The following is a 13,089-nucleotide window of genomic DNA, read 5'->3' on the forward strand; positions in this document are numbered from 1 at the left end:
CCGAAGAAATTCTCGAGTGGGTCCCGGCTGGTCCTTGATGTCATAAGGTACTTGTATCCAACCTTGGATGTTAAGTAGGCAAGCAACTCGAGAGTGCTTGAAATGGTGACACGCAAGCCGGCTGATGTTGAGTCACTTAAAAATCCACCAGTTCCTTTGGCATGCCTTTCTCACTGATCAAGCTACACCAGGAAGTCCTTCAGAATTTCTTCTTTCAAAGAGCCTGGCCGGAAAGCTTCAGAAGCATACCGTGATGTCATCACTGACATCAACAGGCTCACCTTGTTGAAAAAATAGAATAAAACAATATTGCTTCAATTCTTGTTGAGATGGCCTCTCGGATTACAACCACCGTGATGCCGTGGGGCAAAAAAACTGCAAACTCCCTCATTTTCACTTTAAGGAATGTTTACTAAAAACATTCTATAAGCTGGCTGGCAGAGAGATTGGTTAGTCTGGGGCACGGTGTTGGCTGGGGTGAAGGCCTCGTCAGGATACATACGGGTCATCTTTTGTCTAAGCTCGAGGACATAATTCACAGTGTGAATTTATGTCTGAACAAACGAGCCCGGAGAATTGGTTTCCCACGAGGTATCCGCACTTCTTTTCCCTCAATAATATGTGCATAGTCTCTGAGCATATAACGCGGCTCGAAGTAAAGCTTGCACACTGCGCTGGTGTCTTCCAGGAGCTTGTCCTCCACTCTGCACAGGTTCTTCTCCCAATGTTTACGCCTGTTCCCATCCTTGGGGACGCCAAACAACGACAGCTTCGGCCCACCTTTCACGAACATATAGCCTGTTTGGCACCCAGGCACGTAGAAGTGGTTTTGCCGATATCGCGGCATGGCTTATGCACTAAAGCACATACCGATTTCTTGAGTGGTGCATAGGTCTCACAGCTGACTGCAAAAACTCGGCGCTACAATAGCCACAGCAATAGCACGTCACTTGACAACTGCTGCTGCGTAAGAGCTGGCCAGCACTTTTAGCTGCCACCATAAAGAAATAAAAAAAAAAGGTTAAGAGTGGACACTCCCGTAGACCCCAGCGGCCCAATCGACCCTAGCACACCTGGTGGTTGGTGAGAGCAAGTGGCGTGCGCTTCCTGTTTCGGTTTCACTGGCGCAAGTTTTGAATTACTTTGCGTAACCGACGTTTGGCTATGACGAAAGTTCATGATTTCAGACCACTTTTCATCGCCCAAATGGATAGTTTTTGTAGGTCGTTTTGATTTAGTGATTCCCTGTTTTGTTTTCTTCAGTGGTTCGTGCGAATTGGTCGTGACGAAATTTTTATTTCGATTAAGTTATAATGAAAAGAGATGCAGGTAATAATAATTCACTACGGTTTTATTCATCGCGCTTGTGTTTTTCTTTTAGAACAAGTGATCAATGTAATATCAGTCAAAGAGACAGAGTATCCACAATGTTTCATTCAAAGGCAAGGTAGAGTCGGAGAATATAAAAAGCACAATATGACAAAGGTAGGCAACAAATGCATCTCGCCTTACAAATAAATTGTAACAAATATTGTAACAAATACAGAGAGAACACAGACAACGCACACATCGCTAGAGTTGGCAGAAGCCGAGAAGCTGGTGAAGTATGACACACCGGGCCAGAGGGTAAGTAAGAATCTATGGCAAAAACACAGCGCACAATGCTGATGAAGAAGGAAGAAGTGACATATACACAGCAATGAAGTCGCGAATCACGTCTGGGGTTAACCGAAATGATGCATAGAAAAAAAGAGCGCACAGAAACCACACGACACAATGTAGCGGAAAGGCAAAGGTGCAGTGTGCTGGCTGTGCTTAAGAACAGCTAGCCCAAAATGAAAAAAAAAACAGACTTGATGCCTGCTGGTCCTCAGAAAGGTAGGGCTTTGCAGCTTGCTCACTACGTGAAAGACAAACTTTATGCTACAACACTGGCAGTTCTTGTGGCTCTTCTCATGCGTCGCCTTCATCAAAAACTTAAGATCCCAAGTTATTTGCGTCTGGGTGTTGCTGTGACGCTTGCGAGCTAAAATAGATTGTAGTCATCACTTATCCAGAATTGTGGACCTTAATTGGTGCTACGAGAGCAGTATTACAGGGCTAATAAATAGCAGAAAGAAACCACTTTGGCTCATTATTTTTCACAAAGGTTCTACATCGTATGTTATCACTCACAAGCTATATAAAAATAAAATGGCAGCGTCCGCAGCCCCATCAAGCACTACAAGTTTGGGTATTCTTTTGAAAATTTTGATGGGCGAGATGAGGAGGTTGATAAGAAGCTAAAATACGAAAAGCGTGATAACGTGAACAGTGCCCACTTCATACTGTGTTCCTTACCCGCTCGAAGACATTTCAACAAGCGGTTTTGTTATCGATATATTACTTGAGCTGGAGAGATAAAGCATACACAGTGACCAAGCGACCCACAGTAAACTGTACAGTTCGCCCGCATTTGCTACAAAAATACAGACAGGATAACCAACATTCTTTTTAAGGTTATGCAAATCCCTTCGAGCGAATACAGAGTGTCCCTACTCCTCATAGCGGGTAACCAAAACAATGTATGCAACGAAGGAGTGGTTAGTCCAGTTGAACTGAATATAAGCATATAAGACCATAATGAAGTCTGCTGTAACGAAGTAATAACATAACAAAGCTATTGCAGGATACGGCTCAACTCGAATACTTTAGTGTAAACCCGCAGCTAATTGCTAAGCTTTGAACTTGTCAAGCTGTATGCCTGAGATTGAAGACTGGAAGCTAACCCTATCTAAGTTTAGAATTCACAAAACGCACATGCCAACATAAACGAACCCGGCAAAACATCTTCAGAAACTTCGCGCGACACCCAGCAGAGCAGAAATGAAAATCGCCAACACTTGACAGATGGTGATACAAAACATCGCACACTTTCAGGTGATGTGCAGTGGCCTCAATCATGGCAAGAAAGTGAGATTCAAGTTGTTGTACGTATGCAAAAGCTGCTTCTGATGGCACAGTGAGATTCCCAAAAAGTTTGCTAAGGACGTGGTATGCTTTGAGCATTGTGAAATACTGGTGGGTACCCTTAAGCGTCTCACTGTCGTCTTTCAGTAACTGTGGGCAACTGCAACCGTCACATGCATTCCGAAGGAAGTGTTTGATGAGAAAACCAGCTACATAATATGCAGCGGAGTCATCGATAATATGGGAGTGAATGTTGGCCGCAAGTTCAGAGACATCGTCTAGAACGGGAAAGTCGTCAGGCTGTGGCTGTGCACACTCCTCATTATCCGCAAGAGACGCACTGGTGAGGGAGAATGGCGAGAGCTGGTCCTGGAGGAGGTCACATTCATCATCCTCGACATTTCCGTATTCCGACAGCTTGAAGAGTTTTCTTATGCAGATGTGCTTCAGGCCACAAATAAATTGTGCTACATTGGGGTTGGTGTTGCAACCCTGTTTTTGCCTAATGTGGCCAAATATGTTCTCCAGAGGATCCTGTTGAAGCCTGCGTGTTAACAGGTAATCAAAATTGTAATTTTTGGAGAGGTCGTCCCATAGTTGACAAATAGCCTGAATTGTAATTTGCCAACCTACGATGGTTTGTGGTCGACGTCTGCCAACAAACTGCCATGATGCAATCCAGAGAAGCTGGCCTCGGAGGAAGTCAATCAGCTCTGAATCATTTTTCATGATTGCATGCCGCAGCTATTGCGAAGTTCTTTTTTTTACTCGAGCTGTTCAAGGCATTGAAAATCCTGTCCATACGATCACAAATTTGAGCTGTAGTGATGGCCGAGGCAGGCAGCACCTTCGCATACATTATTGCCGTGATAGCAATCGAAACTGATGCACTGAGGACCTGAGTTGCTCTGTTGACCTTCATATTAGAAAAAGGTTTCTGATGAACGTGCCGTTCAGTCAACTTTGGAGCCAATCGCAATCGCAACTCATGTGAGGATTGGTAAAGGCTTACAATGTGCGACCAGTTACCGATGTCATCCCCAATGTATTGATTGATTGATATGTGGGGTTTAACGTCCCAAAACCACTATATGATTATGAGAGACGCCGTAGTGGAGGGCTCCGGAAATTTAAACCAATCCCCAATGTATAACTTGTGTGCTTGGACATTATTGTGCGTTGTTTTAATTAAATGCGGAACATCAAAAATGTAATACACCCGCTCACCATTAACTTAAAAAAAAGGCTTTGCTAAAGTCACTCTTAGTTGGCTAGCGAGACTTACATTTGAACTGCCATGGTCACAAATGACTGCTTTCACTGCAATATTAATGCTCCTAAGCTCCAAAATGAGTGGCACCAACAAGTTATGCATAACAGATGATGGTGTTGATGTGTGCCCTATAGTAAAAGCAACCGGTTGAACCCACTTTCTCGAAACACCAACAAGAAGAAAAACCAGTGCTCAATCAGCAATGGTTGAAGTGCGATGAGTGCCATCATCTGTAAAACCCTGGACAACGTCTCTTGCAGCATCATAGTACAAATTCTCTTTGAGTGCTATTTCGTCGAAAACTAAAGTGCACACTCGGTCCCGTTCATTCCAAGCTTGAGTATTTGTTGCAATGGAAGAAAGGATTCCTGGAATTATTCCTGGAGCCATCTTTACATTAGCTAGCCACCTCCTTAATGAACGCCGGGAGGGCAAAAAAAATATGGAGCCAGAAATCGGTATGCTCGCGGACCTCTGAAGTTTAAGTGAAGAGCGAATTTCTTGAACCACACGGGAAACCGCTTGCCCTTGCGTTTGGGCCTCAAGCCAACATGTGCAGAAAGAAGTTTAAAAACCTTCTCGGTGACGTGCGGTCGGATAACTCCAAGGGCCTTTGAAGCCGATGAAGGTGCTTGGTGAGGCTGTCTCCGCAGTCTTTTGATAGTTTTCTGCTGTGCTGCTACTTTGGCTTGCAGATGTTTAATGGTTTGCTTGTACTTCATTGATGAAGACACTGTCGCTGGCACACAGAAACGCACTGCAATAAACAAAAAAATGGATGTAAAAGCGAAGAACAACTAATCCCATACGAGCACTTTCCTCGCTCTTTCAGACCCAAGGTGCACAACTTTCTGTGGTGCAAAGTTTTCGATTCCACTACCTAAAAACAAACCATTCACAATGTTGACAATGCAAAAAAAATGAATATCACTGAGAGCCCACCCTTAAATTTTGAAAGTGCACACGTAGTGTCCTTTTGAGGATAGTTTCCTGAGAATATCCTAAACATAAAATAGCACATTAAAAACAGCTGCAATAAAAGCATAGTCACCATTTTCTCTAGGGCACTCAGGCGTGGTACTGTTGGTGGAGACGTCTTCTGGAGGGTCTTGTGAAGCTTGTTCAGTGCCTCGGACAGTGCTGTCGGAAAAATCTTGCGAGGGGCCTGCGGAAGTCTCTATATCAATCCACTCTGGTGTTGAAGTGAAAATACAACTTACCGGTCACACAAGTTCCTTTTGTGACAGCTGAACGATTGGTTAAGGTTTTCTCCCGCAACACGAAGTCAGCAGAAATTCTTTCACCAGCTACAAGGGAGCTGCCACCTGCAGAGGTTTGGTCAATAGTCAATTTGGGTAAAAAAAAGAAATCGCGACACTGAACGCACCCTGCTCATCGGGACACCTCAATGTGTGGGAGCCGCTTTTTGAAGCCTCTACCGCAGGTCCTGAAGAAATGAAATTACGACAATGTGTCAGTAAGAGGCTTAAAATAACACAAACTGAAGCTCATCCGCACCTTGCAGTGCAGCTTCTGCAGTCATGTCACAGTCACTATTTGAAGCGATGCTCAGAGAGCCTGCATATATGTGCAGTTGGTACAAGTTACAAAGCTTGCAGCATGGGGAAACTTAAACAGCTCTTTCAAACGCATAAATTGGTCGAACGTGGAAGAAAAGAGAAGGCACCAACTAGTAAACAAGTAATTTGGATTTTTGGAATTATCAACAGTGCCAGCTTTCACTGATGAAAGGTATATGTACATGTGCACTCAGGCTTGAAGATAACGTGAAATAGCCCTTTAAAGTCTTTCAAAACAAGTTGCGCAGGTCAAGAGCATCAAAAAACAACAGAAATGTAAAGCTGCTGTTAGGAAGGTAATAGCCCGCAATTCACAAAATATAAGACTTTCCAAGTGTTACTTCTATAGTGCGGTTTCTCCATCGGCTACAAAGATCTTCGCGGTTAACTGTGGCCACTGATTCAATACAAGTGGCTGCTATTGCACATATTTGAGTTTCAGTCAATCACTTACATGGTGCAGCTGGTTGCACACTGGGAACAGCCATTCTTGTAAGCCTTGTGTGCCCAGGGTCCATGAAACTTTGAGCAGTAAAATGGTCGCTACAAACCCTGTACGTTGTGTACAATAGGCTGGCCGGCTTACTCAGAAGATCATCGCGTCCAGCATGCTGCATCCATGCTTTAATCCTGCATTGGCAATGAACTATCAGCTGAAAGGGGAAGTGCTTGAATAAGGATTTTTTATTGTTACCTTCACTGAGCAAGTACGAACAGTAAGCCTAAAGACATGCAAACCATACAAAAGCTTTAACACACCTGCCATCCCGTGGCATGCGGAAGAAACTCGTCCCAGGCTTCTTGTGGGTTCTGCCATTGTTGAAGCACCACGATAAACAGCAGTAGCTGCCGTAGCCTGGACCACCGGACGGCATGGCATCAGCGCGGTCTGAAAATGTTAGTAAGTGCATGCTTCGCTGTCAAATTACGAAAAAGATATGTGCATGTCATAAGTGTACCAGCAAACCCCTTTGAATGATTAGCTAATCGATGCACAATACAAAACCAGTGATACATCTCTGACCCATAAAACTCTGACTTGCAAAGATATACGTCAAGACCACGTACAAAGATCTTCAGAAGTTTCCAGGCCGCTATCCCTTGTAATGCAATAGTATCGCGGCCTGGAAACTTTAGAACACCTTTGTGCGTACGCAGTATCAGCAGTACATTGGGAAGAAAAATTGTAGTTGAAATTTGTGCGGTAAGATTATATTGGAAACGTCAAAAAAATTTGTGGGCAGCTTGCACTAGTGGCACAAGGCTAGCGAAGAAACGAAGATGATGTCCACTTGGCTAGTCCAGATTTGCCTCCGGCACACCAAGAATTATTTGTGTTCCGAGTCTTCGGGAAACGCGTCGTGAAGCATGCGAGGCCCAGCGAATGCTTCTCAATATTTTGCACCGAGCCACCGAGCCTATGACCTAGCTGCCCAGCTATGCTCAGCGCACAGACGCTCGCGTCCGTGGCAGACGCAGCACGCGTCGCCTCGGCTTGACGCCATGCCGCCTTTGCTATACTGCATACGTTGCACAATGTTCCCGTCTGGCCGCCGCATAGAGCCGCAAACTTTTTTTTAGCGAACCTCCCCGTCCTTACAAGCTTGAGAAAAAAAAGGTTACAACTGCGTGAATGAGACGCCACGTAAGAAACAAACTCGCACACATGAAGCGCAACGTGTGTGCGTGCATCTTTCTATGATTGTTGCATGGTGTTTTATTCGCGCAGATGTAATCGTTTACTGAAAACATAACCCAACAAGCCCAACAACATGTCATTCAACAAGCTTCGCCTGAAAACGTGCCTCACCTGTTATCTCACGCACGAAAACGCCGCCGCAGCCGACGTTGACGAAAGCGACGAAAGCTTCCCGCTGTCATGCATGGGCTTGTCGCTGGGTGGATGGTGTTCATGACAGTACGGCTGAAGAAAAATAATCGCGTAAGGTACGTGTGTTGAATAATATGTTTTTATGTATAAAAACATACCAGATTTGGGCGTATAATTATTATTTTGTAAAAACAATTCTGTTGCATTGATTATAACTGTTTTTTTTTCGCGCTTGCGTCCTCTGACGTTTGGTGAGAGCACTAGTTCGTTACGTAGCCGTGACGCACTTCTTGAGGCCAGGTTTCGCGGAGTGTTTTGTTTTGTTTTGTTTCCCTGGGAGGTTGGCTCATACCCACTCAGGGGGATTGGCCAAGAAAGTGTAGTGCAGTTTTTCTGTGATAATTTTAACTACGTGTAAGGAATTGGAATTATAATAAGACTAATGTAAATATAAAAACAACATAAAGAGAGCAAACGAAAAAGAAAATCAAGTTGAGCAATTTTGAGATTGGAGGTGTTATGATTACCACTCAGCTGCGTTGACTTCACTCTGCCCTGGGGAGTAATAAATAATTTTTTTTGATTGAAGATCACAAAGGTATACGCTTGGTTGCCTGAATATAATCGCAAACGGCATTGAAAGCATCCCTGTGGCAATGTCCCGAAGCTGAGGCGCCAAAGCTTAGCGCCGTTTCCGCCGTCAATCTAAGGCCTATTTTCCGAAATGGCATAACTAGTAACCTTTTTCTAAGTATCTCGTAGCGGCGACAATACAAAAAATAATGATCTAGTGATTCTATTTCTCCGCAGAATGCGCAGAGGGGTGATGTTGTCTGACCAGCTCTGTGTAGATACAGGTTTAGGGGGGGGACACGACATCGAAATTTAGTAATTAAGACTTCGAGCTTTCTGGACTGACTCCAGTGGTGTTGCCATGGAAACATGAGATGGTTATAGTCTGTCCATGTAGTTACTTTTTCTATCGTATCAGTGGAGATTGCTGATTTACGATATCTTATAGCCGTGATATATTCAACATCTGGCAGTATGGACAAAACTGGCCCATCAAGTGCGGCTCGTGCTAAGGAATCGGCCAATTCATTTAATCTTAATCCACAGTGTCCCGGAACCCATAGTAATCTCAGGAGTTTCAACTGCGGGGGTACTAATGTTTTGAATGTGCTTAGAATTCGAGAGTTCTCTGAAGCTGTCAGAGCTGCACAAACTGAAAGAGAATCCGTCATTATTACTGCGTTGTTTTGATTTAATGGAAGTTTTCGAAGAGCTAAAATAATCGCCAAGAGCTCCGCTTCAAAAACTGGAGTAAAATCAGGCAGTCTCACTGAAAAGGACCAGTCAAGCAAATCAGAGGCAATGCCTACGCCTGCCTTTTGATTATTTACGGAAGCATCTGTGGCTATTATATTTTTAATTCCTGCATGCTCCAAGTAATCTAATAATATGTTATTTAAAAATTTGAGGGATTGTAATTTGGCGTTTTGGGGGAATATATCATCATACTCAATAATAACATGACAATTCGAGTCATTAGTCTCAATTACATTTCTAATGTTCACATTTATACTTTGTAGATTTTTTTGTACAAACATTATCTGAGGTGTGTGAAACCGTGGCCAATGAGCAAGAAAGAAGGCGTCTGGGTTTGCGATAAAAGCATATTGAGATCTTCTTGCCGGTAAGCTATAAAATTTTAAAAATGCTTGTACGGTCAAAATTCGAAATCGACGCGCGAGCTGTATTCGGCTCTCTAAATCAGCATGGGCACACCAAATTGAGAAATCACTACGAAAGCCGATTTGGTTCGGTTTTATTACTAAATTGTCTGCCATCCAGATACTTACTCGGCTATGTAGGACCCTTTCTACTAGTTTGACCATGTTAGATGTTAGAGAGATTGGTCTGATATTATCGACTGTTAATCCTCCACCCGGATTTTTTTTTAGTATAGGAATCACCTTTGCTATCCTCCAATCCTGCGGCACCCATGAGTTTTTAAGGAGTAGTTAATAACATTGGCTACGTCTCGAGGCGATAAATTGAACAGAATTTTAATCATGGGTACTGTGATTCCATCTGGGCCAGGAGATGCACAGGGTAAATGTTTAATCACGTTGGATACTTCAGTCTGTGTCACTTCTTCAAAGTCAGACTTTGTCGTCGACTTGTGCCAGTTGTTTGGCACTACTGAAGTGAATCTGCTTTCCAGACCTTTACCGATTGCCTCTGAGGTAGTGGTCATTTCTTGTGCCGACAGATTATCACAAGCTACATTAACTGGTGATGGCAAGATTTTCCGAGCTCTCATATATCGGAACAGCGCTTTCATATGTTTAGGCTTCGACAGGTATTCATAATGTCTTCTGTCCTAATCTTGTTTAGCTTGAGCTACCGTTCTTTTAAAGCCCGCAGCAATGAATTTATAATCGGCCCAGTTTTGTGGGGATTGATTATGTGAGAGCTGCTTCCAAGCTGCCTGACGTCGTCGGTGCTCTCTTGTACATTCATCATTCCACCAACGGCTATATACTCTTTTTGTGGATTCAATAGTAAATTCGGCTCTTTTGTAGGATCGTTTATTGACTGCGTTTATTTTCAGTGCTTTTTTATCATCGCTCTCTTCCGAGTGAACAGCCAGTGCTGACTTCAGGTCATTCCTAAATTTAGTGTAATTTACAAATACTCTTACATTTGAACAAGATGGAATTATCGGACAAGAAATTTCAAAACTTATCGGTAAGTGGTCACTGTTGGTGCCACAGTCCAGCGCTTTCCAAGAAGAAGTAGTAATGGCTGAACTGACAAAACTTAAATCTAAGGCCGACCTTGAGTGATTACGAATAAATGTGGGGGTTCTGACGTTGAGGCACGTCAGGTCATTAGCCATTGTCCACTCCCACAAGCGTTTCCCACTAAGATCAGTTCTAAAACCCCAACTCGTGTGGTGGGAATTAAAGTCTCCAACTAAAACTTTGTCTTTGCACCACGATTTTGTAGCTAGATCCAAACTTCATGTGTCTTGAACTCCATCCGGAAAATACATATTAACTAAAGTGAAAGGAGTGCAGTTGGGCAGTGTAATGTCTACTGCCAAAATTTCGCATTCTGGCGACATATGTTTGTATGAGCATTTGGCTTTCATACTAATGCTATTATTAATAAAGAGAGCTAGACCCCCACCTCTCGATGAACGGTCTAATCGAAAAGATTGGAAGTTATTTAAATGGAACAAATTATGTACAGATAGCCATGTCTCTTGTAATGCTATAATATCAGGAGCGAATTTAGAAGTCAAGTATACCAAATCCGTAGATGCAGAATGGATTGATCGGCAGTTCCAATGGAGAATCTTAAGCGACCCTATGGTTTCGAAAGAGCTGCTTCCGCTATAGCTTTCTCTAGAATGCTTTCTTTCAAGAAATCCCTCTTTGAAAGGCTCTCCTTTTCTTTCAGATACTTTTTGTTCTTTGTTTGTTTCGGTGAGTTAGTTTTCTTTGACACAGGGGATCTAGATCTCTTCAGGGACCTAGGGTCCAAATCCATGTCATAGGAATCTATTGTATATGCAGCTTTGTCCTCACTTACACTCTGTATATCTACTGCAGAGGGTGCTGTAGACGGAGAATACGATGGTGCGGTTTCAAATTCCTCATTTTGGCTGTGGACGCCTATTGCAGAGGCTCCTGCGGGCTGATAATACGATGGCGCAGTTTCAGATTCACCGTCAGCTATTGGTCGTGAACTCTCAACATGTTGGGATACTAGGCCTGACTCTCCCGCTGTACCAAATATGCGAGTCATCTGGTTAGCCAAAATTTGAGATAGAGAATCGCAAATGTTAGAAGTCAGTCGTTCCATGGCTTTTTCTAGAGCCTTTTCTATGGCCTCCGCTATATTCAGGGAAATCGACCCATTTATTTCCGAGAGATGTCGTGCTGCAACACTGGCATACCCCTGAGTTCTAGTCTGTATTTCCGCTAGGGCTTCTCGTCGAGAACAGCGCCTACGCCCTATAATTTCAAGAATTTGCATTTCTCGAGCCTTTGCAGAACAATCAGGATTATCTGCACAGTGTTGTTCGTTGCAGAGACAACATTTCTCTTCTTTAGCTTTGCAGTAATTTGTTTCGTGGTTGTCACCACACACTCGGCATCTGAGTTCTGACCTGCATCCTTTAATAGTGTGACCGTATCGCCAGCACTTCGTACACTGGAGTGGTCGCGGTGATAGCGGTTCCACTCTGTATATTAGTGGCCATGCCTTGATTTCGCTTGGGAGATTCGCTCCAGCAAAGGTTACAATTACCGACTCCGTCGGCGTCTTCTGCTTCTCTACTAGTCGTGAACACCTATAAACGGAAATAGCACCAGTCACGGCAAACATCTCTAATACCTCAGACGGGGTCAAGTTAACATCGACACCGCGAACAATACCCTTCACACATGCCAGATGCGGGGGAATAAAGGCGCTCACTGGATTGGTCGCAAAACTCGAGCACTTCAATAGGTCTTGGACACAGAGCTGATCAGATGAAAAACATAGAATACCACCTCTGCCGAACTGGCGGACCTCTGTGATGCTGTGAAAGTGAGACGTCGCAGCTCTAAGCTCCGCCTGGATCACTTTCGGATTCTTCATCCGAATGAAGCCGTCATTGCTAGGGACGAGGGCCACAGGAACTGCGGGAATGCCGTTGCGTAGAAACTGATCCACTGGTATTTCCTGTGGCGGAAGTGAAGCAGACCAGAGGCAAGCCCCTGGTCCAGGTGAAGAAAACTGCATCTAAGTGAACTTTCTAGCGCTAAAAGCGCTTACTTAAGCTGTAAAAGCACTATAGGAACACCTAATAAAGACAAAAAAACCACAGCCACTACACAAACTTTGGCCAAAACCCTAGAGCAAGCACGACCAGCTACTTGCGTGTTCGAGCGATGTTCGAGCTACTTGCGTGTTCGAGCCTTCTAACCGGAGTGTCCTCTCTTGCGGAGTGTCCTCTCTTGTCTTTTTCTTTCTCTATGCTGCCACGCTCACTCAAAGCTTTATGATGATGATGACGATGATGATTTGTGGCTTTGCCCTTTGTAACTGGTGAACCTATATATGTGTGTTCTAGCCTAGGTATATAAAGAAAAGAACAAAAAATCAGAAGCACAAAGAGGAGTTCACTTTTGGCACCACTTCCACCATTGTTGGAGCCTTGTCTTAGTGGTGGAAACTGCTTTTGCATTCCTGTGATCCTGTCCGCCAAGGTAGGGTGGCTAGATGAGGAGGTGTGAAAAGCGGCTGCTGAAACCGGAGTTAGACGCAGGCCCGTAGACGGGGGGGGGGGGGGGAGAGCTAGGGGCCCCTTGCCTTCTAGTTTTTAGCAAGTGCGCCTTCCCCCGGAAAAAATTTCTGGCTACGGGCCTGCTCTCACACTATAAGGCGGTCACCTATTT

General features: G+C 44.1%; 1 protein-coding gene across 2 annotated transcripts; it reads right to left on the bottom strand.

The window, feature by feature from the left end:
- Window positions 1-1,333: 1,333 nt before the first annotated feature.
- Window positions 1,334-7,820, bottom strand: LOC142776698 (uncharacterized). 2 transcript variants are annotated; one of them, XM_075880859.1, is made up of 8 exons: window positions 7,613-7,820; window positions 6,562-6,691; window positions 6,257-6,432; window positions 5,741-5,800; window positions 5,610-5,669; window positions 5,443-5,547; window positions 5,274-5,387; window positions 1,334-4,979 (listed from the first exon to the last, which is right to left on the bottom strand). In XM_075880859.1, the coding sequence occupies exons 2-8, from the start codon at window positions 6,675-6,677 to the stop codon at window positions 4,636-4,638; spliced, it is 975 nt and encodes a 324-aa protein (XP_075736974.1). In that variant the 5' UTR covers window positions 6,678-6,691; window positions 7,613-7,820; the 3' UTR covers window positions 1,334-4,635. The 2 variants fall into 2 exon arrangements, with proteins under 2 accessions (XP_075736974.1, XP_075736973.1); XM_075880858.1 differs by lacking the exon at window positions 7,613-7,820 and having other exon boundaries at window positions 6,562-7,580.
- Between the last annotated feature and the right edge of the window lie 5,269 nt (window positions 7,821-13,089).

The sequence above is a fragment of the Rhipicephalus microplus genome, chromosome X, assembly GCF_043290135.1.
Source record: "Rhipicephalus microplus isolate Deutch F79 chromosome X, USDA_Rmic, whole genome shotgun sequence".
NCBI classification, from domain to species: domain Eukaryota; kingdom Metazoa; phylum Arthropoda; class Arachnida; order Ixodida; family Ixodidae; genus Rhipicephalus; species Rhipicephalus microplus.

Coding starts and splice junctions, on each gene's coding strand:
- LOC142776698 (XM_075880858.1), bottom strand. CDS start 6,713: ATGCACTTACTAACATTTTCAGACCGCGCTGATGCCATGCCGTCCGGT. Junction 6,433..6,561: donor CGCATGCCACGGGATGGCAG/GTGTGTTAAAGC, acceptor TTGCCAATGCAG/GATTAAAGCATGGATGCAGC. Junction 5,801..6,256: donor TGTGCAACCAGCTGCACCAT/GTAAGTGATTGA, acceptor ACATATATGCAG/GCTCTCTGAGCATCGCTTCA.